Raw genomic sequence first — 24,320 nt, 5'->3', positions numbered from 1 at the left:
ACTGATCTTTCCTTTTTACATTTGATACGTCTGTTAACCCCTGAAACATATGCAATTTGTTCATGGAACAAAGTGGAAAAGCTCTGGATTTGGTGTCAAGTATATTGCTGGGCATAATGTCTTCTGTCCTTCCAACCATCCTTCTCTCACACTCTATGTTTAGTTTAGCTGCAGATCTGGATACAAATGTGCAATAAGGCAAAATATTTGTTCATTGTAGTTACTTGCACATATATTTTTAGAAACCTTTGATTCACTATTGTCCAAATTACAATCAGTGAATGGATCCCGGACACACTGTAAGTGAAGGCAATGGCAGGAATGGATGATGGTGATAGGTGATGTTGGGATAGGGACATTTGGTTTTAGCCCTAGCATCTGATAAATCAGATGATTAGTCAGGTGATTGATGGATCGGGTTCGGTGAATTTCTGACAGGCCTCGGACAAGAGACAAACCCAGCTTGACCTTTAACCTTTATCATTTCATCTGATATGCAGAAAAAATTGTCATTTCAAAGGAGTTTATTATAATGAGTGGGTATAGTGCCTGCTTATGATTCTATGAAATTCTTTCTAAATAGACTAAAGAGTCTGTCCATACCCTCAAAAATATATTTAATTTAAAGAAAAAAAAATGTAATAATTTTTTCTAAATCGCAGTAAATTGCAAAAATTTTACTCTTATAGCTTAACACAGAACTATCAGCAGATACTTTACTCAATGAGTTTAAAAAAAGGCCAAACATTTCTATCAAACACTTTTTATTATATATTTAGTTGTTTGAAAATATCAAATTATATTCAGTTTAATGTAAGCATGAATAAAGCTTACAATCATACAGCTTTCATAATAAAAGGTAAATGCTGGTACATATATATATTTAAATATTGTTAAAGCTGTGAGAAATATTATTTGTGCATTAGATGCCGTTAATTTGTTTGAAAACCTTGATAAACAAAATTGATCCTTAATGAAATTTTTATAACTTCAGATAATTCAAAATTTCTAATTCTCTAAGTACATTTTTATTATTGTTCATTTCTAAGCTTAATATATGAAATTTATTCAATGCCCCAGTAATAGAGAATGTCAAATGATCCATTAAAAAAAAAAATCAGAGACTTTTTAAGTATCTAGTCACACATAAAGGACTGCATTCGATATATACACAGTATCCTATACATTACGATATTGAACAAAATATTAAAATTCAATTTTACACAATCTGAGGTCAAAAATCATCCTAGTGATCCTATAAAAAACCAATTTTAATAATTATAAATTAATCTTATATTTTCGTAATAATTAATAACCTGTTATTTTGCGTTACTTACAAACAGAAAAAAAATTTAGGAGGGTTTAAAAAATAATATTTTCTTTAATTTTTCACTACAAAGAACTGATAACTCTAAGTCTGAACTCAGGCCTACATTTCCGACCGCTTCGTTAAATAGCACATACAATGAGTTTGAAATCAATACTGGGCCCACGACTCGCGTAAACATAGTTCGACGAACTGATTAACATACAGAAAATGGAAGGATGGTACTGCCCTCTTAAATTTATATATCTCTATGCGTTTGTCTCTTAGCATTTAGTTTCAAACGAGATATGGTTTCTTAGCGGCGGATAATCTTATCATATATTTTCCCGCAAAAACGTCAAGTTTGACAGGTGGACAAAATGAAGATTAGTTAACAGGCGGTGATGGGGAAACTGAAATGTTTTGAGATTCTGTGGACGGAGAATAAGTCCGTGTTTTACCCGGGAGAGAGAGTGTCGGGTTTCGTTGTGCTGGACCTGAAGAGAGACGTGAAGCTGAGGTCCTTGAGAATCTTTCTGAGAGGTGTGGCGAAAGTTCACTGGACCGAATCCAGAAACACGGGCACCAGGCTGGGCTCCTACACAGAACATTACAATGCTGAGGTTGAGTACTTCTTCAAGCGACAAGTCTTGTTTGGTGGAGGTATATATTCATAAATGGTATCACATGACAATTATTTATAATTGGCATTTATGATTACACACTGTATCAGTTAATGAATTCATGAATAATTTAATTGCCTCCGGATAGTATTGTATTAAAACATCATTAAGTTGGATTGGATTTTGAAATCTTTTACTTTAGAATTTTCAAGTGCTGTACCCAAATTTAAATTAATAACAAATGTACGTTGGTTGTTGGTATGTGGTGTAAAGTGTGTAGAATAATTATATAAATGTTTATAATCAAATTATTTGTGACGTACAAAGACTATCAAGTCAAGGGCTTGGATATGGTTCCTGGTTTATAATATCTCTGTCACAAAACTACAGTTGGTACTTGGTATAGTTTGAATCAATACAAGATTTTTTATCCGATTTTTTTTTCTTTAACCAGAAGTGACAGATGGGAGAGACCATGTTCTAGAGGCCGGTCACCATGAATTCAACTTTACTTTCGATTTACCAATGAGGTATATCTTTGAATTCAACTTTACTTTCGATTTACCAATGAGGTATATCTTTGAACATGTTGAAATCCCACCATTATAATGCAAGAAACAAATATTACCAATCACTAACAATAATAAATATGTTAATGTAAATCAAATTTATACAACTTAAAGTAATTTAAATAAAAGTGTTCATTCTTAGATAAAATACACAGCCATGTGTGCCTCACCTACTAACTATATATGCATATAGCCATTGTCATTTTATCATTTTTTTGCAAATTTGCAAGTGAAACAACAGAGTTTTGGGTATAAACCTTTATCATGAAATTTTCTTTATTTTCTTTCAGTGGAATCTCCACCTCCTTTGAAGGTAAACACGGCAGTATTCGTTACTGGGTCAAGGCAGAGATAGACAAGCCGTGGTCGTTCAACCATAAAACCAAGAAAGCCTTTACTGTCATCAGTCCCATTGATATCAACCGCCCCGAGTACATGGTAAGTTTCTATATAAACTGTCTGAGGTATGTAATGGAGTATATTATTGTGGTAATAATTAAACCATGTATATTTGACAGTTGATATCGATATTTGCTATGTATGTACTTTTGAAGGTTCTGTCTGTTCAATACTTAAAATGTACTTTTGACAGTTGATATATGTTCAATACTTACCATATACTCTATTTTGCATTGTTATGAGCGTAATTCGTTTTATCTGTCAAGTTTACAACACGCAATAGAGTCACAGGGAATGAAAATTGCTTCACAGTAGGCGTCATATTATTATAAGCGTGTTTATTAAAGCCGTGTTTTACTGTATAGACTCTAACACTCGAATATGCACTGCCTAGTGCAATCTTTGAGGTCTGAACACTAAGAGTCAAGAGAAACGAATGTCACACAAGATGATAGTCTATGACAATAAGACACATTACAATAAATGAAGTGAAACATGACCCTTGTTACTTTAAATTTCACAGGCCATGATCAACTTCTTTATGAGGTTTCATTAAAAAAAAATTGTAGGTATCTATATAAACTTTACATGGTAAATATTAGTGTTAACTGTCCCAATTACATGGTAAGTATTGTACAGATTTCAACTGTCTTAGTACGCACTGTGCATTTTAAGTACAGTGTACATAATCATTATTATGGTTGACCTCAAAGCTCATTCTCCTGTTCAAATTAACTAAACTGTACTTTTTGAGTTGTGATGTACTGTTCTGATTGACTATATTCTATGTTATCCTTATTGAATTCACTCTACTGTATATGTTTCAATTCAGAACTTTGTGGAGAGCAGTGTGGAGAAGACCTTGTGTTGCTGGTTCTGTACGTCAGGACCTGTGTCTATGACAGCACGCACTGACAGACGGGGATACTGCCCAGGTAGTCATACAACCATGAACCAACTAATGGTTCTTAATGAACCTCTCTGTATGGAGTATGTAACCTTTAGTTATATTTTATATACTAGGAGTTGTGTAGTTCCATTTTTTCAAAGGAGGCATAAATATTATTTATTGTACATTTTGCACATGTACTACTAGCTGCTGCATATGTTGATTTTGCTTCCTTACATTGGTCTAGTCGTTTTGTAGGGGAGTCTATTCAAATTTTTGCCGAGTTCAACAACCACTCCTCACGCACCGTGACCCCTCATGCCACCCTGTACCAATCCCAGATCTTTTTTGCTGGGAACAAATCAAAGCTTCGGAGAACAAAGTTTTGCATGATATCAGGTATTCTGTGTAAAATAAGGAAAAATACTGTATATTAAAGCAAATTTCCTAAGTAAATACATTTTGACAGATACAACACTTTGCAATGAAATTATAGACAATGTTTTAATTCTCCTGCATTGATTTTTTTGATTTCTGTGGACATTGACAAGGATTGAATTCACCATCACTGATTAATTGTTCTTTGTGGACAGGAAGCCCTGTGGAGGCCCGAGGGACATGTGTCTGGGACTCCCAGGAGATTGAGATCCCCGCTGTGTCCCCCACGATCAGAAATTGCTGCATCCTCAAAGTCAAGTACTTCATCGAGGTACATCAACCAGCCTGTTTATTAGCTCCAGCACTGGTTGTCGTTTTCATTCTGACATTACAATTAGTCAATTACCTCTTTATTTAACCTTGAATACTAAGTAGATATAAACTCAGAACAATTATCCTTGTATTATACATGTACTAGCTGAGAATGGATTAGTTAAGGTCATCCGGATATTGAAATTTTAAAGGGATGAAACACATGTACATGTACGGCATCAAACTTTTGTTTGTGAAAAAAATTGCTAACAGGTATATTTATTAATTAAATGTATATATATATACATATACAGGTGTCTCTGCACATCCCTGGCTCTCAGAACCTGGCCCTACAACTCCCCATCGTGATTGGAACCGTGCCTTACCGTCAGACCCGTCACTCAACTTCCTGTCTACAGACAGCAGACACACCCCTCAGTGACATCCACCTGCTGCCAGCCCCTCCCCCCTACTCCGAGAGCACCAACCCCCCACCATTTGGAGGTCTAGTTCAACTTGCTATTGATGAAATAAGAATAGAAAATCTAGCTTTCATAATGATATTTTGTAAAGCAAACAAAACACTTGTATGTTTTCTGTCCCTAGCTTGCTTTTTGAAAAATAATAATTATGAATTCAAATTAATGTATACAAAATCAAAATACAATGTATAAAGTAGAATAGTATTATTTTTTTAATTAATGGACATCATTCTGATAATTTTATGGCAATATCAGTTCTGTTCAAGTTTTTTTTTACTAAATGTTTAGATCCACCCACGTATTGTGAGAGTGTGGAGGGAGCAGTCAGTATCCTAGACGATGATGACGACCCGACCCAGATGGGCAGTGTGACCTTCACACCGATGTATACATTTGTCTACGATTACCGCAGACCCCCTGCCTACTCAGAGGTAAATGGCCAGAGCACACTGGAATAACACTTTTATCCTCAATACATGTACACTGGAATAACACTTTTATCCTCAATACATACACACTGGAATAACACTTTCATCCTCAAAACATGTACACTGGAATAACACTTTTATCCTCAATACATGTAAATTAAGTTAAGGGAGATGTGCGGCCATCATTTACATTTGAGGAGAAAAATGTAAACATTTCTTGAACTTGTTTGTTTGTATCCAAAACTTACTAAAACTGTAGTGTCAAAAGATACAAAAGCAATTGAAATGATGTTCAACATGTTTTGTATGCAAATTATGCATACAAGAACAGAACAATACTTTTTAAATCACTTAGAACAGCTGTAGAACTTTGCAGTTGCAGACTTATTTTGAAGATTTAAAAATCTGAATTTTTTTCTCAAATTGTACAAGATGGCCACACATATCTCCCTTAAACCAGCTGCAATGTTAACAAACACACTATGTAAGCACAATACTGTAAATTACATGTGTATTTAATTCCCCGCTTCCGCTGTTTTGTTTTAAATCGTGAGAATATAAAATCACAAGAGCCAGGTTTTTTTTTGTTATAATTTCCTAAGGTTCAAAACTGTTTAAAAAAATAAAAGAGATTAAAAAAATTGCAAGGGTTAACGTTGCTTCTCACATTCTTATGTGGATATTATTTCCTCACATTTTATTAGGAATCTTCAGTACTTTGGTGTACCGGTATAAGTATTTGCAAACATGAAGCCATTATTTAAGAAATAAACAACGTTATTTAGTGAACATGGCGTTATGAATAGCAATTGCTCTGTTGGCATATTCCATGATGCGCGCTAGCGCATCATGGAAAATATGCCAGCAGAGCAGTTGCTATTCATAACGCCATGTTCACTAAATAATCGTTGTTTATTACTTATATTTGCATTTTACCACTCGCAAATACCCTGTATTAGCCTAGACCTTGACATTTAGCTATTACATCAAAAGTAAACATTCAGACTGTAATATATCTTTTTAATTCACATAGATTTGTTAACAGAATCAATGATATGTTATAAAAGTAATTCCTTTAAAATGTTATCAAAAACATGTTTTAATATTACATGTAAATACGTCAATTTTAATTGAGTTGGAGAAAAACACATGATGTATCGTATAGTGGTTTAAATCTATAACGTCATGGAAAAGTATATATAACGTTACACCTTTATGACGTCATAGTATACTGACAGAGCAATTGCGATTATAGAGAAATAATTGCAGCTCCTCCGTATGGGCTTACAGTGGGAAAGAACAATGGAAATGCAAATATATAACAGTGTCTGTTGAACAGTATATACATGTATATACATGTAAATGCAATGTTCTGATTTTTACTCAGTTGATTGACAGAATATGCTAGTTTTGACCTTGTAAGTGTCCACCCAAGCAAATATTTCAGTTATAAATACTAAAAAAAAATTGAATTACTAGAATTAAGATATCATTTTTTTTATTTTCAGAATGATCCTCATCCAGTTCACTGATTTTCTGGGAACCACTTAATGTGCTGTAACAGTTGGGACGACTTACACTGATTCTCTCTCTCTCTCTCTCTCTCTCTCTCTCTCTCTCTCTCTCTCAATACACACACACACACACACACACACACACACACACACACACAACCAATGATCTGAATTTAATCCATTTATACACAAAACAAGAATACCAGATGTCTCAAACTATATGTACAATGTATTTGGAACAACTGTAGCATGGTGTTATATGCATTGTTGTACGTGTTCTCGAATTAACCACGAGACTGTGTTCCTTGTCGTTTTATTCATGTATATTGCTTCCAAGCTTGCATTACATGTAAAATAACAAAAATGTATCGTGTACCATACTATTTCATGTGTTTTCATTTCATGCTCTATATATATGAATAGAATATATACCATCGGGCATGAATCGGGAAATTTTTACTGTAGGTAAATTTTTAGCAAATTTGCGCCGGCTCTGCATCCACAAAACTTTTTTGTCTTAAAAATTGATTAACAATAAAAAAAATTATTTTTTTTAAAAAGTGTCCATAAATAGAAGTCATTGAAAAAACCTGTTTATATAACCTCTGGCTCCACCGTCACCAAAGTTTTCAAATCCCTCAACTCATTCCTCAACTCAAATTCTGTAAAGGAAAGTGCATAAACTTGAGGTCAAACCTCAGATTTGAGGCTGAATTTTGACTTGAGGAAAATTGGTGACGACAGCTTCACTCACAATCAATATCTTTGATTGACTGGCAGCATTATGTCTATCTTAAATTATTTTTTTCAAAAACAGAGCAGTATTTTTAAACAAAGAGCGTAATACAATTCCATTGCCTGGAAACTTGTTAACATGGAAACAAATGATGCATACTTTACATTCTTAGTGTCGCTGATGATTCGCAAAAATTGAAATTGTAAAAATTAATCTATAGCTAGCTTTTTGACTCGGATTTGCAAAAATCAATCAACGTAAAAATTTCCAGATTTACGGTATACTTTAGTAAAAGATATGTTTCTTTAGTTAAGTTTTGATACAGTTGTATAAATAAGGCTGTCTGGATTCCAGTAATCGTTGGATTTTTTTTATCTCCTAGATCGCCTTCAGTAGTTTTAGACCCTGTACTGTAATTATATAATCCAGTGATATTTTCTTTTTTGGAATTGCCCCTGCATATGCACTTTTATCAAAGGTCCTAGATAAGCAGTTTTATAGATGCTCCAATACTTTATATTGGTACCCATATTTTGTAATGTTTTTATAATACATGTATTCATTATACATACAATTATTTATTTTATACGTATATTTATTGTGTATATCTATTGTAATAAATCGTGTAATGATAGACAGTGTATTGTTGAATGGATGGTGCTATAAAGTACACATATTATTATGTTTACAATGTACTTGTAATTAGCTTTAGACAATTATTATCTACATGTATATCTGTGTGATATATTCTTAGTGTTTGTAAACAGATTGGGAAACTTGCTCCTATGATGATAATACTTGATTTTTTTTTTTTTACAGTCTTATATATTTTTAATTACATAAAGCATTAAATGGGTATAAGACACAAGATAAAAGTCAGTGATTAAACACAAGGCTTTGTACAAATTAACAACTTTATGATGTCTCAATTGTTCAATGAAATTTGAATCTGTAAACATCAACTATATTGTAGTACATGTAATCTATAATCTACAAAAAGTATATCTGGTGTATAAATGTGTGATTTGTGTAATAAAGTTGGGTTAAATTTATTCTCCGACAGTGTGCTTCAGTTAATAAAACTGTAATTTTTTAAATCTGAGGAACAACAATGCGTGTCAGTACATGTAATATATTGCTATTTGTTTTGATATTTGTTTAAATTATATATGTAACTATACAGTCATTGTATTTGTAACATTAATGTAGCATTTTTTTGTGCATTGTACTCGCCAATTCATTTTTAAAATGTCAAATATTGTAAACAATTTCTGTTGGTGCATCATTCTCACTGTTGTACCTTTGATCTTAATAAAATATTAATACAAACTAAGTTATTTTAGTTTTATATGTAAGTATCAAATTAGAAACTGAAGTAAAATACATACCTGATACAGTTAAACTCATCTAGAAGAACATGCTTATAGTGAAATCTGGGATATATTGAAGTTTGTGGAGTCCCTAGCAAAATCCTTATTTACAACCTCTTGTAAATTTTCAGTAATATAAATGAACATTAAGAGATAACATTTATTTTGTGTCCCATACAGGTGGAGAATAATAATTATTCCATCTTTTACAAATACATACATTGTATTATATATTACCAAAAAAATTACCTAAAATATTGATTAGATTTTTTCTTGACAAATGACAAGCAGCAGCTGTGCATGAATCTCAGCAGAACATTTACTCCTCCCTGCTCTCTGACAGTATAAAAGGTACAGGTCAATGGATCAGAACACCGACATATTGAATAAATTCAAGCTGTTTGGTTTGTAATTTAATTTCACAGTACAATGCAAATTTTAACATCTATTAATATGTCATGTAAATAGATGTATCCTAGATCATGTAGATACGACATTAAGAAAATGATCAGTATCCCAAGTACACGAAATCTTGTCAAATCATGATCATGTGACATGACTTTGTAACTGATCTGTCCAATCAGCATCCTCTGTGTCCTCCTCCGCACTCGTACATTCCTCCAGGTTCTGGTAGCAGCCATGCTTGGCCCTGATCAGGTCTCCCCACAGAACCACAGCTTTACAAGATGGACACTTGCCGTCCACCGGTATGAGCTGTCCTGCCTGATTATTAAGGAACTTTTTCGATAGACAGATTATATGAGCCTGCATGGAGCACTTTGGATGAATACACTTTAATAATGTGTCATGGTCCTTGGTCCTTTCCCTACAAACACTACATCGGACATACTTTTCATTCCTCCTAAGAAGACTTAGAAATTCTATATCCTCTTCATCCCCCTGTTCATTCGGTGGTTCTGTTTTACCCCTTTTACTGTTTGTACCACTCTTTTTTATCCGGACAGGACCATATGCTATGGGCATGTGTGCTGGTGGGCTATATTCCAGAGGGAAGTCGAGTACATACTGCTGTTTAAGCCACCTAATTGTCAAAGCAAATCTGCACCAAGGACAGGTGTTCAACATGGCAGAAACAATTCGGAATCTGTACTGAAACTGGTTCTCTTTCTTTGTTTTGGCCGGTAAATGTTTCAATCTTCGGGATTTCTTTGGATTTTGCCACGCCCACTCGAACCGCAAAGCCGATATTTCATTAGGAAAGCCGTGGATAATAAGTACCATTTCCCAAGGCCCGCGTCCGTGGGTTCGCCACGCCCCGCCAGCGTGTTTCCCTTTATTATGTTGTTGGATTCTTCTGTTAGGGTTTACTGTGAATCCTATATAAGTCCTGCCCTTAAACTGTGGATTTACGTTATACAACAAATACACTCCAAAAAACTGTTCTATTTCTGCAGAGGCGTCCATTCTACTTTCACTTTCTGAACCTTCGGATATCCTCGGTTTTAATCACATCCAGTAATATCCCCCGATTTGCTCATTCAAGGGGCTTCAAGCTTTTCTGCCGCACGTGAATTAAATATTAGGAGATATCTTCCAAAACATTGCGCAAAAACTGCACAGAATAATAAATATTTAAATTTTTTTTATATAAGCTAGAATGTTTTTCTCCCATTTCTCAAGCGGTTCCATGGTGTAGTGGTTATCACGTCTGCTTAACACGCAGAAGGTCGCGAGTTCGAGCCTCGCTGGAACCTATGTTTTTTCAAATCAGAAAAAATATTTTTTTTATACGTTAATAAATAACATATATCCAGTAATTTGGTGTCACTCATGTGTATATACATGCCAGCATGTAATATTATATATAATAAATATATTTATAGATATGATTGAGAGCTTGCAGAAAACAATATCAGGGACATATTCGTCCCCGACAATATATTACTATCATACGTGTGTAAATTCACTACTGTAGTATATATTAAGTATAACGATGATTTCTTTAAAATCATATTTTAATGTCATACACTATGCCATCAAGGGCTATATTTTTGCTTATAAATAACATTTTTATTGAATGAAAACATAACAAAATGCATTATGTTGCAATTTTCTTTCCCCAAAAATTATAACCATTGCAAGAATGATCACAAGACTCATTAATACAGTGTATCGACAACATTTTCAACTGTTTTTTTCTGTGATAACATTACCAATCAATTTTGAACCCTAAAACCCAATAACTTCACAAAATATGAGTGACACCAAATGGGCGTGTCTTATAGCATAACCGAAAAACGATATTAGCTGTGCCGCATAATAAAGCATAGCATATGCAACATAAAAAATAGTAGTTTTAAAGTAATGTTGTTTATTAATAAATTTAAAGTGTACAAATTGGAAATTATAAGTAATAAGGAATCATTCTTTGAATATTATGAGGTGATAACTACGGGCTTTATTGGATTTAACCATGCCCCGACCAAAATTATTACCTCAAATGCTCAAAGAATGATTCCTTATTCCTTTCAAAAACAAATAAATATGTTGTCTAAAAGTCCAACGTTGTACTGGTACAAGAAAATGCTCTTAATACATCAAGAGGAACATATATCCCTTTGGATATAATAGAATATTCAAAATTGATTTGGAATCCAATTTATTGGTATATATAGCAGAGCTATCAATGTCGAAAATTCAAATTCAGCAATTAAAATTACTACAGTCTGGCAATTCAAACTTGAACAAATGGGTTAAATTAATTTTAAGTTCTATTCATTGGTTTATTGGTTAAGCTAGTACTTGAAACAATCAATGCCGGGGATACCCCCTAATAAATGTTAGCGTCTCCATGACAACCTCTCTGTTTAGTGATAGTCATCGCTGTCAACATTCCAGGTACCTAATGACCTTGACACAGCCTGTATCATACTCTCCCACCCACACATTCTCATCGGGGTCCATGCTCAGCACGTACGGATCCTGCAGGCTACATGTGATGTAGGTCAGGAACTTCCCGTTACGGTCAATCACATGGAGACAATCATTCTTCCTGTCCACGACTAGAATCCTACAGTAGTTGTCTGTGACAATTCCGTGGGGGTAGAACTGTTTAAAACTTCGACTCAGATTTCCTGTGTAACGAAATCGGAGCTCTCCGGAACTTTTCAGCACAATGACAGCACATGCGTTCCAGTCTGAAACACAAATGTCCTTGTTGGCATTTTCTTTGATGTACATGTTGTTGCGGCTTGCTGAGAAGAGGGGTTTACCTGTTTCATCAAATTGGATTTCTTTCTTCAGCTTTCCTTGGGAAAAAATTCCTACCTTGCTTTCTTGGTAATCTTCCCTTCTCATGCAAACCATGAGATCATCGTCTGCATTGAAAGTGACACCAAATGGAATCCATCCCGACAGATCTAAAAGCTTTGAGATTTTACCCTCTCTAACTATATTCACACACTCATCAGACAAATGAGAATAAACAATTTCACCCATCTTGTTTTTCGCAATATCTTTTTGGCTGTTTTTAGAGATTGCTGTTATGCAATTCTGGACAGTGCCAGTTATGTCCACTTCCCTCAAAATTTCATCTGTTCCATAAATCCAAACTCTATCATCCTCGTTGTGGCAGATCCCCTTCAACTGTTTACAGTTGGTCTTTACAGTAGCTATCAGTTCTGGCTCTGGTAGAAGTGACTTTGTGGATATTGAAGAAACATTTCCAGTTCTATTCAATGAATACCCAGGCAGTTTTGTACGAATGGATCTTTGAAAATGAATAAGTTTTGGAATGATATCTCCCTCTTTCACATTCACTGGGACTATTTTGGCTGTTTTGATTGCTGGTCTGCTTGGGATTATTCTAAAAGCATCATTCTTTGAGGCATAAGAAAGCAGCCGTGTGAACCTGTCATCTTGTAAGATGTCCTCGTTGGCTTTAATTGAATCCTTCACATCCTGTAAGGCTGACTGAATTTCGTCAGTGTTGTCCTGCAAGCATTTGGTGTCACTTTGGATGATTTCATCCATATCTTTTCCCACCTTATCTATAACTTTGTCAATCATTTGATGCCATTGTTTCCCCAGTTCCTTCAAGGAGTCTCTCTCTTTGTCACTCTCCTCTATATACTTGGCTAGCTCCTCCTTTGATTCCCCAACAACTTTCTCATATTCCTTTCTGAACTTCCTCAGTTCTTCCAAGTCCTCCTTGACGGTGCTCCGAGTTGTTTCACAGATTTCCTCTAGATCCACTGCCCCGTGTCGTTTATGGTTTCCCGTCAGACACCGTGAGCAGATTGGGACGCTACAGTCCTGACAGAAGAGGTCACATTGCTGTTTGGGGTGATCCTGACATTTCTCTATCTCTGCCTCTGGTTTGACAAGTTGTGATGTGTAGGGTACAATTTCATGCCTCAATGATTTATTTCTGTCTATATGGGTGCTCAAACACTGAGCACAGAGGTTAACTTGACAACTTCCGCAGTGAATTACGACAACTTCGGGACACAGACTGCAGCGAACAGGGTCCTGCGCCATGTTTAACCCTTTATCTGCACTCATTCTGATCCAAGTCATTCAACCTATCAAAAAAATAATTAGAAAACAAAATCAGCAAGAATATCTGAGACAAATGTCATCATTACTCAGCAAATTTTCTTATAAACAAGTAAACTCTTTGGTCACATTGCTCTCATGTGTATACGATATAAAACTTAGAACAACACACCATTAGTGTGCTAAATTGATCATGTACTACATAAAAAGAGTCCAATATTACTTTAAAGTATCAAAAGTTTTGACAATGACATTGTATCTAACTTATCCTGGAAATAAGGAAATATGCATACAACAAAAAAACCCAAATTATTGTGTATATTATATAAAAAAAAAAAATAAACACCAGGCTTACTCTGTGTTAGTCTGTAGAGTCTCTTTAATGTGACAGAGACAGACAGTGTTACTGCTGTGATATAAGGGACAACCAACAAACCAGAGCTAGTATTGTTAGAATGCCTTATATCACACTCTACTACAATTTGTTTTCCCTTGGACTGAAATGTCACATTTTCATTGGTTTAAACATAGCACGTGATTGCCTCATATATCTCTATATTTGTTCTGTGAGAATTAATATTAGGCAATATGGCCGTCATTGGTCGATGCTTCGCTTAATCATTTCGACATTTCATAGTATTTAATACATAAACCGCATGCCGTAAGTTCTTTAAGTATTTGGAGTAGTTGCCCTTTGAAATTCTTTAAAATTAGAGTAGTTGCCCTTAGAATATTGACCTCACATTGTTTTGTCTAGAGCAGAACAAAATGGCAGCGTCGAAATTTGCTCAAATCTCTGCAGAGAAAAGGGAGAAAACATTTAAAAAGAATAGCAACAAAACATTGTAGGTAAACATGGGTGAAGCAAAGATTTTTAAAGCGTATTTGAAAGGTGAGATTGAAAATTTTGAAGAGTTTAAAAGAGTTAAATTGGAAGAGATGTTAGGTATCTTGTACATGTCTGTGCCATGATCATCGCTATTTGTGAATAAATATGTCGCTCAATAGTCCTCGGGAAAACAAAACACTTATTAGGTTAGTTACTGACTCACTACGGAAATATATTTCGCCTCACCATCTATGAGATTGATCAACCCAATATATTTCCGTAGTGAGTCAGTAACTAACCAAATAAGTAATAGTATCCTTGGTATCCTTGAGACCTTAACTCTACCAATGTGCCAGTGCCTGTTGCACAAAGTTCTAGAGACTATCTAGCTATTTCACCCGTAAGACAGTATTTCAAGCACTGAGACAAAATGTACCCTAAAAGAGACATTTATTGCCTTTGCTGGAGTTTGAACCAGGGTCCTCTGGCATACCAATCCAGCCACTCTACTGAACGAACTGAAGAATCAACTCACTACCCAGAGCCCGGAAAGGAAAGCAATGTACTCCAAGAGATTCCTGATCAAAAACAGTCCAATTCTCCCCACTTCTCTTTACACACTTGCAGGTCAGACCAAGAATGGCTGAAAAATGCTCAGTTTCTCTATATGCAATGTCAACCTCTTGTATTGCCTAAACTTTGGATCCACCACAATTAATTGTTCTATTTATAGATGAATAAAAGTGGTTCTCTGTACACATTGATATAAATTAATCTTAAGCTAAACTTGTCATTGCATGCCGCAACTAAAATTGCATATCACTTGACATATCGTTACACATGGACGTTTGACCTCTCAACCGGGGTAACTGGCATTGCTTATCATGGATCATAGCATGCATAAGGCACATACTGAACTTCTGCCTCTATCAGTATATCTATCTAATGGCAGAAAGAGTCAGTGGATATTACAAATAACACTCAACAAAATATATATTTACCGATCACTGGACACGCCTGCTTACGGACTCTCTCTCCCTCTCCATATTTTTCTGCAGTTGGCGAGATGTCGACATCTGCACACGGCTGGAGAATGCAGCCCTATATCTCCGCCCAGTCAGCAAATACTCTGTAAGGTGTTCTATATATAGCGACTGTAATAAATGGGGTCTATTGAATCTTTTTAGATTGAGGATATTATTTACGTTACCTATACCTATACCTACATCAGTACATGACCTAGACTTACTAAGAAAGAAATCTTATCATCACTATAAAAATCATAACGATACATATACTAATTAAAAGAGGTAGACAATTTACTGCTAAGTATCAATGAACAGGTCTGATAAATGTGTCCAGTCCAAAAAGAGTTAAATTTTAATCCAATTCGGAACTTATTATTGTTAACGTCTATTTTCCATATTTTCTCGGCATCTTCAATTTCCGACACGATAAACGTGTATTTGGCTTGCAATCATACTATGTCAAGGTATCGGATTTTCCGAAACCTATTGCACACTGGGAGCGTACTTGATTCCATTTCTGCTAGATGTACCACCCGCTTGTGTCTGGAGCTAAGACCAAGACTAGGTAGATCTCCGTGTGTAAAAATTGTTTTACACAACAAACTAGCTCTAGGTTTGTAGCTCCCGGTCTGAAAAAATTCGGATGGACGACCTGGGAGCTACAGTGCCACCCATTAAAAATTGTGTATTTATTGTGCACAAAAACATATGCGCTAGTTTTGGACTGATTAACTATATTTATACGCAAATTATGTGAAAACACAATTAGTACCATTAAATCCTTCATGCTATTTACTACAATGTAATGATATCTACTCTTTACTTGCCTCAGACTTTCTCCGGAACATGCTACCGACCTCGGAAAAATCAAGTTTGTTAAATTTACATCGAGATCCGAGAGTCGCAATTTTTACATGTAAACAAACTGCACCAGTTCACTTTACGGGGCTGGTAATGGTGTTTAAAAGACTACCAGAGGCAAGTAAAGGGACGATAGCAGTAGTAAGAATGGCTATCTCAGCACTTTTCAGTTTATCAATAAATCAAGCCCTCTAACGTGTGCATTTCAGAGCTCCCTTGCCAGAGGGCAGTCCACACACAGGGAGGAGACACAATATTTGCTCTGTCCTCTGGTCAGGGTAAATGTGGTGTGGCAGTTATCCGAGTATCCGGTCCTCAAGCCAAGGAGTCTATTCATCAGATGTGCTCATTTCGACGCTTCCCAGCCCCAAAGTCAACTCAGCTGAGACGAATTAGAGATACTGATACCAAGGAGCCCATAGACAGGGGCCTGGTGATCTGGTTCCCATGTAAGTGATACGAAAAATATTTTAATATATAAAATAAAATACATAATATTTTAATTGTGGTATTAACATTAAAGAATCAAACAAAATAAGGCAATATTGCTATAGGCATTGATTAGGATACTAATTACAAAAGAGAAGGGAAAGGTATCTGTGCCACCAAAAACTAAATTACATTTTAGTTATAACTCCACAAACAAAGCTTGTGTGCTTCAGTAATTACTTGATTTCAGCACCCGAAAGTTTTACTGGAGAGGACTGTGTAGAATTCCAAGTTCACGGAGGACCAGCAGTGATTGCTGCCATGGTTACCAGTCTGGGGAAACTCCCCTCTTACAGACACGCAGAACCTGGGGAGTTCACCAAAAGGTCTTTACAATATGTGAACATGAATGTATATTTATATCTGATGTGAATTCTAAAAAAAAAAAAACCTTGATGGGGATAAATTATTTAGTGAACTTGAGTGCATGTTGTTTCAGAGCCTTTATGAATGGGAAGCTTGATTTGACGGAGGTTGAAGGATTAGGGGACCTAATCCATGCTGAGACCGAGGTCCAGAGGAAGCAGGCTCTACGTCAGATGGAGGGGGACCTTGGAAAATTGTACACAGACTGGAGAAACCGGGCCATGAAGGTGTGTTATCAGACACTGCAGTGATATTCAGGGACTTCTGGTTGAGGTGTAGCAACTGGTACCTGAATACATTAGGAAGTAAAGTCAAGTGAAAGTATTCATTGTAACTCATTCTGGTAAAGTTGGATACTCTATTCATGTTAGAATTCATGATTAATAATTTTGATTTCGTTGCTATCCTTGCCCACAAGTTTACACCCTAAATAAATAATGAAATGCAATCTTTTTGTTCCTCCCAAGAACTTTATACACAAAATTTTGTCCAAAGGAACCTATTTGCATGGTAATTTTTCCCAACAATGAAATGATTTCACAGCAATTTTTGGTCAGTGTCTATTGCATACTTTCTCTGTATACTTTGAAAAAAATATTTTTTCCATCGAGTGTACTGTTAGAAATAATCCAATCAAAAAGAGAGATAACATATATTCCTTGATTTACCCATACACAGCTCTAAACATTGGTGTGTTATCTTTTATCACTGCAGGCTGTTGCCAATGTTGAGGCGTTCATTGACTTTTCTGAGAGTGACACACTAGAGGAAGACCTGCTTTGTGAAGGTGAGTGAATTCATAAAATAGAATGTGGAATTCAGATATCACAAAATCTACAGAATGTCATGATTTGATTATTACATATTTCCTAATATAACCAAGTCAAGGTAATTTAATAATAAAATCAAAACCTGAATTTTGTTTTCTCTTAAACCTGATATCAATAAGTCAATGAATGTACCCCAAATATTAAGAATTAAAAAAAGGGGGGAAATTTAAGTAAAGAAATTCATAATTTCAATTAAACTATAATATTTTAACTTGATATACAATTGAAACTGTACACCGTGTTATTTATGGAGGTAGTGACAGCTGAGGTGGACAGGTTGTGGACAGAGATAACTACGCACCTGTCGGATCATCGCCGGGGGGAGAGGCTGAGGGAAGGCGTCCATGTTGTGATTGTGGGCAGGCCTAATGTAGGCAAAAGCTCCCTGCTAAACAGCCTTTGTGAGTTTGTGTGAATACAACATACCAACTCTCAAGTTTTACTTTGAAAATGAGTAATTCATATTTTGTCATTATGTGTCTCTCTTTTGTTGTTATTGTGTTATTTTTGTTTGTAATTGAGTAGGTCAGAGGCCTGCGGCTATTGTTTCTCCTATCCCCGGAACTACTCGTGACATCGTAGAGACTGCCCTCAATGTGGGGGGATACCCAGTCCTGCTGAGTGATACCGCCGGCCTACGGGAAACAGAGGATTTCGTTGAAAAGGAGGGGGTCTTCAGGGCTCTACAAAGGTAACATGTAGGAATGTATGCATTGAGAAGGCTCTGAGGTTCTGTGTAGAATATATAATATATATTTTCTCACCAGAAAAATGGAAGATTTCTTATTTCTTGTATTTTTCATAACTTTGTTTATGATTTACTTCAATCTGTTTTCAGAGCTAAGCAAGCAGACATAAAGGTCCTTGTTATAGAAGCAACAGAATTTGTTCATCTTCTCCAAACACACTCCATAGATGACATTATGATTAACCATCTAAAGGACATTGGACTTGTTTCAAGACTACAACAAAACACTGTTTCACCTGTTAATGTACAGACAGTCACAAAAGACGGTGACCTACAAGATGATGCTAATTTTATCTCGAACGTTGGTGAATTAATTGTGGTATTGAACAAATGTGATCTGATAAGTGATGTAGATCTTGCCTTCATAGAAGACATTGTACAGAAGAAAGGGTGTCTGTCTGTGTGTCACTTGTCCTGTACCTCTGGTCATGGCATGGAGGAATTCCTGAAAGTTCTACAGCGGAGACTTGCTCATGTGTAAGCATTTGCTCTATGACATCCTTTTAAATCAGTTCCAAAAAATTCAAGTTGTTGCCAAAGGAAACATGATCCATCAAATAATTTTGAAACAAAGCTATTTCTAGAATAGATGCCCAAGCTCTCTCTCTCTCTCTCAGTATATGTATTTATAAGACAAGCAAAGGATACTTCTTTGAGCTCCAAATTGTTTTCAGTCAGGTAGTTTTAATATAATTTAAATCACACAACATTATAGGTTATACATGTTATGTTATTATAGATCCCATTTGCAAGATCCTTTTTTATACACGGACGTGTTATAATTATTTTTCCTATATCTTTATTTTTTCACAGATGTGGCAACCCTTTAGCTGGTAGTCCAAGCTTAACACAAGCCAGGTACCGATTTCACCTTGAAAAATGCCAAGGTCACCTTGAAAACTACAAAAAATACATGGAGTTGGGAGATGTTGTATTGGCTGCCCAGAGTCTGAGAAAAGTTCTCTTTGACATTGGAAAAATCACGGGTCGAATAACAACTGAAGATATATTGGATATCATATTTAAAGACTTCTGTATTGGAAAATAAATTTAACCATTGTGAAATATTGTATATTTTACTTCCAATGTTCAACACAGATACTGTTTGATAATACAAACATTTATAACAATGTGTTCTGCAAGTTAAAGCCTGAGGTTGGCATGTGAAAGAAAGGGATACTTAGTGAGTTCACCCATTGACAAACAGTCTTTTGGGTGAAAATTAAATCAAAGTACTCATAGTACTGAAAAGCGCTAACCCAGCTTCTGTTTGTAAAAGATATACATGTATGTATATAACATTTTAGTTTCTGTATACGCGATATATTTCCTCATCACTGCGTGGCAGCCCCTGCAATGATGTATGTAAGCCCTGTACATCAAATTCACAGTAGCCCGTACTAGCCCGTGCAGCTCCTGAAACTGGTTCCCTAACCAGTTTAAATGATGTAAACTTCTGTTCATAGGGGGCGGTTATTCCTTGCACCGGAAGTAGAAGTCTAACGACAATAAAGCGCTGAGCTATGCTTAGCGCTTTAAAAAGGGCGAGTGAAATGTTGAAGGTGTAATACTTAAGGTATTCGATGTACAACGACTACATTTTGTACCTAATAAATGAATGGTTCGATTTGCTTAATCATTTGATATCATTTTGAAGGTTTTATCAAATAAAAATGCTCCACCAAAGGAATTTTCAAAATTTTAATTATTGTCCAACTAATTACACCTTGAATTTTGCATTGAAGTCTATGGGCAGCGTATGTTTCATTAAGATATTGTAAAAAGTAACTTATAATTCGTAAAACTCTCTTGGTTAATACATGCATAAACTTTCTTTTTATCAAAATATGAAATAAAATGAATCATTTACCGCAGATATTTTGACAAAATTAAAAATTTTCTTTTTCCATCAAGGGGAGGTAACTCTTTAAAAAAATTTGAGGTGCAAAATGACCGGCTTCTTACATGTTGTCTGTTATGTGAATTTGTTTCATTTCACTTTCATAGTTATCTAGCAATAAATATTTAACTATGTTAAAATGATTCAAAATTGTTCAATATCCCTTCATTATACATTGAATACCTTAACATTCAAATATTGTACTTTGATAAAAACATAAGAGTCACAAATAACGCCAGTACAATTAAACTTCCATTTTTTCGATTTACTGATTTTTATGATACATTGTATATCCCATTCAGAATTTCATTTTTCATTAACTTTACAATTTCTTAATGTTATAACTGAAGACAAAGGAAATGATCGCTGTCTTTCTATATAAAAGGTATGCAAATACAATATGGTTTGTAATTTTTGGTCAATAATATGTATCGTTATATAAAAATTTACGACACACTATAATAAAATAATTTGATACATAACTTTGTACATAAAATTACGTCAGTCTTTCGTCTATTTTAGTGGGAAAATGGCTATATATATTTACTTTTACTATATTTACTTTTTTGTCCAAAAAAATGTGATACTTTTAACTTATAAGTATAAATGGAATATTCTTTTAAAATCTCGTGGAAGTAGAATCACGATGGCGGCTTGTCCACAGTTTCCCGTTTTGGGTAGTTCTCACAGGTTTATTTGATTATTCTGTGCCTATTTCTTTACTTTGTTAGATAAGCATGTACCGGTATTTGGTATTATTATTTTTTGTGTTAAATCTTCAATTTTTTCTGCTAACATTGGATAATACAGTTTACAGGTACAACAGATTTTGTAATATTTTGAAATTATTTCAATTAAACTTGGCGAATGAGGAGACAATACTGTAGCTTTTTTTTTTTTATATATAGCTGAATGTTATTTATTCTTGCGTTCAAACTTTGCACGAAAAAGTTTATGTTTACAATATACATGTGAATTATTAATCGAGTGTTAGTTCGTTACTAGATAAGATACTTAATATCGAGTTGTGTAACATCTAGGTCAAACTGTTTGTCAGATTAAAAACTCCAGAATTTTTTAAGAAAGATGTGGTTGAAGATGAACGTTGAAGATTGAAAATATTTTCAGCCCTACAGTAAATGCAAAAAAAAAAAAAAAATTAATTATTGTTTTGTTAGTTGGTGCATATTGTTATTATGAAGTGCAAGTACCAAAGGATATTATTCGTAGCATAGTTACCAGCACCCTTAAAATGCTGTCAGAAAGTCAAATGAATTTGAACAGGTTGAATAGGATTCACAGTCCCACTATCTGGTTAAATGGTTCCTGAGAACAGTGCATGATGGAATAATGATCTTCAGCCTTCACTTATAATAGATATTAATCAATACAAAAACGACAATATGCAATATCTTCTTCAGCAAGTGTATTGTACTGTAGGTAAGTTAAGACCTGATAAAATATACAATATTTACAATCTACTATGTTTTTCCATTAAATTCAGTGACGTTTAAGTGTCTCTAAATGCAACACCTATTCACTGCGTATGAATTTACAAGTAATTTACATAAGTAGTTCTCAAACAGTGATTTCTATGTTATCGGTGAAAAAATATATTTTATAAATGTTGTCAAAACACAATGTTTTACAGTTATTGAACAAATTAGTTGACTTTATTAGTAAAAGCAAAATTTTAAGAGTTATTTTTCATGGATTATATTTTCATGCTCGTCAATCTCATATCAACAGTCTATTAGATAACCAGTTTAAACCGGTTTTATAAACAGCTGTTCTTGCTGTTACTAATTTACACCCTCCGTTATCTGCAATTTATATCGAGTTATTTAAGTAAATAATTAATTTCATCAGTAAGACAATGTAAATATAAGTATTAAATGATTTATTTTTGACGTCGTGTCCATAATTGCCGTCAGGTAAGCAGACAAATTATCAGTACGCGCTAACGCGCGTTATTCAATTTGTCTGCTCACCTGGCGGCAGTTATGGACACGACGACGTCAAAAATAAATCATTCAATGCTAGCCTATAATATACAAAATACCGGTTATATCAGTCTTGCTGTCAGACTCAACGTTTTTACTTCCAACAAGAATCTACGTACAGAGATTATACAGTTTGCCTAACTTAATTTAGAGAGATTTAGAAAGATAAAGTCTCAATTTCATCCCTGAAAAAAAAAATATAAAAATTCAACGTATTTAAGGAAGGATTCTTCTCGTTATCAAACATACTTCTTATAATAAGAAATTCATGAAATTTTGACACAGTTAAGCAGATCATATAATCAAATGACTCTATCGGTTTAATCAAATTTGACTTCCTTGTTATTGCATAAAGGTCAGTTGAAGCCCACTACCTTTTTCTTCAACGTAACGGATGATAAAAATTATAAAAAAAAAAAAATTAATGTAGTTCTTTGCAGTTATGTAGACATCTGTTTAAGATATGAAGATTCTTTTCTTCAGTGAAATGATAGAATATCAGAATTTCAATCAGCTTATACTACTTAATTGGAATAGATATTGAAAACTAAAATTGATATGACTTAGCCTCCATTTCCTCTAATTTTCTTAAATTATGAAAATATTTTGATTAATTTTTTATGCTTCCAATATTAAAATATTTCTGATTTTTACGTATTATGAAGACTTTATATAAAGATATAAATTGACAGAAAAAGTAATATATTGCCCATTTAATGAGAGAAAAACTGATTTCAGTGATTTTTTTACACAAATCAGTGTATAGAATGGGCGCTTTAAAAAGGTTATAAAAATGTAATTTGATAGGCAAATCTTATTTTAAAAACAAATTCTGAAACCCAAGTATCATATAACATTAGTTCACATTAGTTAAAAAAAAATCCAACATTAATGTCATTGTAATAAAAATGCTAAAACAGACTCATTATTCTACAGCAATTCTGAATGTGATATTATCCGACGCCGATATTCCGCCAAAAATATAGTCCTTGTAAGATTCTAAACATTAATTTCTATTTATTTGCCAAGTTGAACGATAGTAAAAAAGAAAAAAAACATATACTATTTTTTTCCTTTCATCTTGATTTAATGAACATTTAATCAAATTTACGTCTGACAAGTCGAAAACCAGAAAAGATCCTTCCTTAAGACCTAGTTTTATATTTTGAAATTTCTATGATTGAATAATTTCGGCACATAGACCTTAACATAGGTAATCACAGATTACAAAGCTCACCGAGACGAGGCATCACCCCTATGAGATCACCTTCATCATATTATATGAAAATCATACTTTATGATCTTGGATATTCATGGATTCTGTTTTGACACAAAATCATATATCATCTGTTAAAAAATTGTATGGTAATCATATGTTCATATATTAATCAATATAATAATATAAAATTAAATATTGCATCCTATCATACTTACAATATATATCATATAATACAATAAAATACTGTAATAAACAAAGATGATATTGTAAATATGAAATGACATTGTATTGTGTTAAACCTTATTGTATTTGATCACATAATACAACATTATTATATATTGTATAATATTTGATACATAATATGATATTGTATCATATGATCCTGTATAATTTGATATAACATTGTATCATATCAAATGATACAATATAATGTGATAAAGTAAAATATTATATAATACATTGTTATATTCAGTAGTATATTCTCACTATATAACTCTATATAGACAAATAGTCAATAACTGTA

The 24,320-nt window shown here is 34.1% G+C and overlaps 5 protein-coding genes and 1 non-coding gene across 7 annotated transcripts in view; 3 read left to right on the top strand and 3 right to left on the bottom strand.

Moving 5' to 3' along the window:
- LOC105342590 (DET1- and DDB1-associated protein 1) overlaps window positions 1-24,320 on the bottom strand; it is a 46,956-nt gene that overhangs the window by 13,067 nt on the left and 9,569 nt on the right. The window lies entirely within an intron of this gene.
- Window positions 1,423-7,664, top strand: LOC105342588 (arrestin domain-containing protein 3). Of its 2 annotated transcripts, none has more exons than XM_034467141.2 (9): window positions 1,423-1,969; window positions 2,384-2,501; window positions 2,789-2,936; window positions 3,730-3,832; window positions 4,045-4,185; window positions 4,380-4,495; window positions 4,791-4,980; window positions 5,247-5,389; window positions 6,895-7,664. In XM_034467141.2, exons 1-9 carry the CDS (start codon window positions 1,711-1,713, stop codon window positions 6,916-6,918), a joined length of 1,242 nt encoding a protein of 413 aa, XP_034323032.2. In that variant the 5' UTR covers window positions 1,423-1,710; the 3' UTR covers window positions 6,919-7,664. The 2 variants fall into 2 exon arrangements, with proteins under 2 accessions (XP_034323032.2, XP_011447885.3); XM_011449583.4 differs by having other exon boundaries at window positions 1,435-1,969; window positions 2,384-2,459.
- LOC105342587 (structure-specific endonuclease subunit slx1) lies at window positions 8,091-10,549 on the bottom strand. Its single transcript, XM_011449582.4, has one exon. The coding sequence runs from the start codon at window positions 10,429-10,431 to the stop codon at window positions 9,553-9,555; it is 879 nt and encodes a 292-aa protein (XP_011447884.3). The 5' UTR covers window positions 10,432-10,549; the 3' UTR covers window positions 8,091-9,552.
- Window positions 10,649-10,721, top strand: Trnav-aac (transfer RNA valine (anticodon AAC)). Its single transcript has one exon. It is a non-coding gene; the product is annotated as a tRNA-Val (tRNA).
- LOC105342586 (tripartite motif-containing protein 2) lies at window positions 11,610-15,541 on the bottom strand. The gene is made up of 2 exons (XM_011449581.4): window positions 15,355-15,541; window positions 11,610-13,550 (listed from the first exon to the last, which is right to left on the bottom strand). Exon 2 carries the CDS (start codon window positions 13,543-13,545, stop codon window positions 11,854-11,856), a length of 1,692 nt encoding a protein of 563 aa, XP_011447883.3. The 5' UTR covers window positions 13,546-13,550; window positions 15,355-15,541; the 3' UTR covers window positions 11,610-11,853.
- On the top strand, window positions 15,784-19,896 carry LOC105342585 (tRNA modification GTPase GTPBP3, mitochondrial). Its single transcript, XM_011449580.4, has 9 exons — window positions 15,784-15,946; window positions 16,452-16,691; window positions 16,922-17,057; window positions 17,171-17,324; window positions 17,812-17,884; window positions 18,185-18,328; window positions 18,453-18,618; window positions 18,766-19,152; window positions 19,489-19,896. Exons 1-9 carry the CDS (start codon window positions 15,838-15,840, stop codon window positions 19,721-19,723), a joined length of 1,644 nt encoding a protein of 547 aa, XP_011447882.4. The 5' UTR covers window positions 15,784-15,837; the 3' UTR covers window positions 19,724-19,896.

This window comes from Magallana gigas, chromosome 6, assembly GCF_963853765.1.
Source record: "Magallana gigas chromosome 6, xbMagGiga1.1, whole genome shotgun sequence".
Lineage (NCBI taxonomy): Eukaryota > Metazoa > Mollusca > Bivalvia > Ostreida > Ostreidae > Magallana > Magallana gigas.
This window is presented reverse-complemented; position numbering and strand designations above follow the sequence as displayed.

Coding starts and splice junctions, on each gene's coding strand:
- LOC105342588 (XM_034467141.2), top strand. CDS start 1,711: ATGGGGAAACTGAAATGTTTTGAGATTCTGTGGACGGAGAATAAGTCC. Junction 2,502..2,788: donor ACTTTCGATTTACCAATGAG/GTATATCTTTGA, acceptor ATTTTCTTTCAG/TGGAATCTCCACCTCCTTTG. Junction 4,496..4,790: donor AAGTCAAGTACTTCATCGAG/GTACATCAACCA, acceptor ATACATATACAG/GTGTCTCTGCACATCCCTGG.
- LOC105342587 (XM_011449582.4), bottom strand. CDS start 10,431: ATGGACGCCTCTGCAGAAATAGAACAGTTTTTTGGAGTGTATTTGTTG.
- LOC105342586 (XM_011449581.4), bottom strand. CDS start 13,545: ATGACTTGGATCAGAATGAGTGCAGATAAAGGGTTAAACATGGCGCAG.
- LOC105342585 (XM_011449580.4), top strand. CDS start 15,838: ATGTCAAGGTATCGGATTTTCCGAAACCTATTGCACACTGGGAGCGTA. Junction 18,329..18,452: donor CTCCCTGCTAAACAGCCTTT/GTGAGTTTGTGT, acceptor GTAATTGAGTAG/GTCAGAGGCCTGCGGCTATT. Junction 18,619..18,765: donor GTCTTCAGGGCTCTACAAAG/GTAACATGTAGG, acceptor ATCTGTTTTCAG/AGCTAAGCAAGCAGACATAA.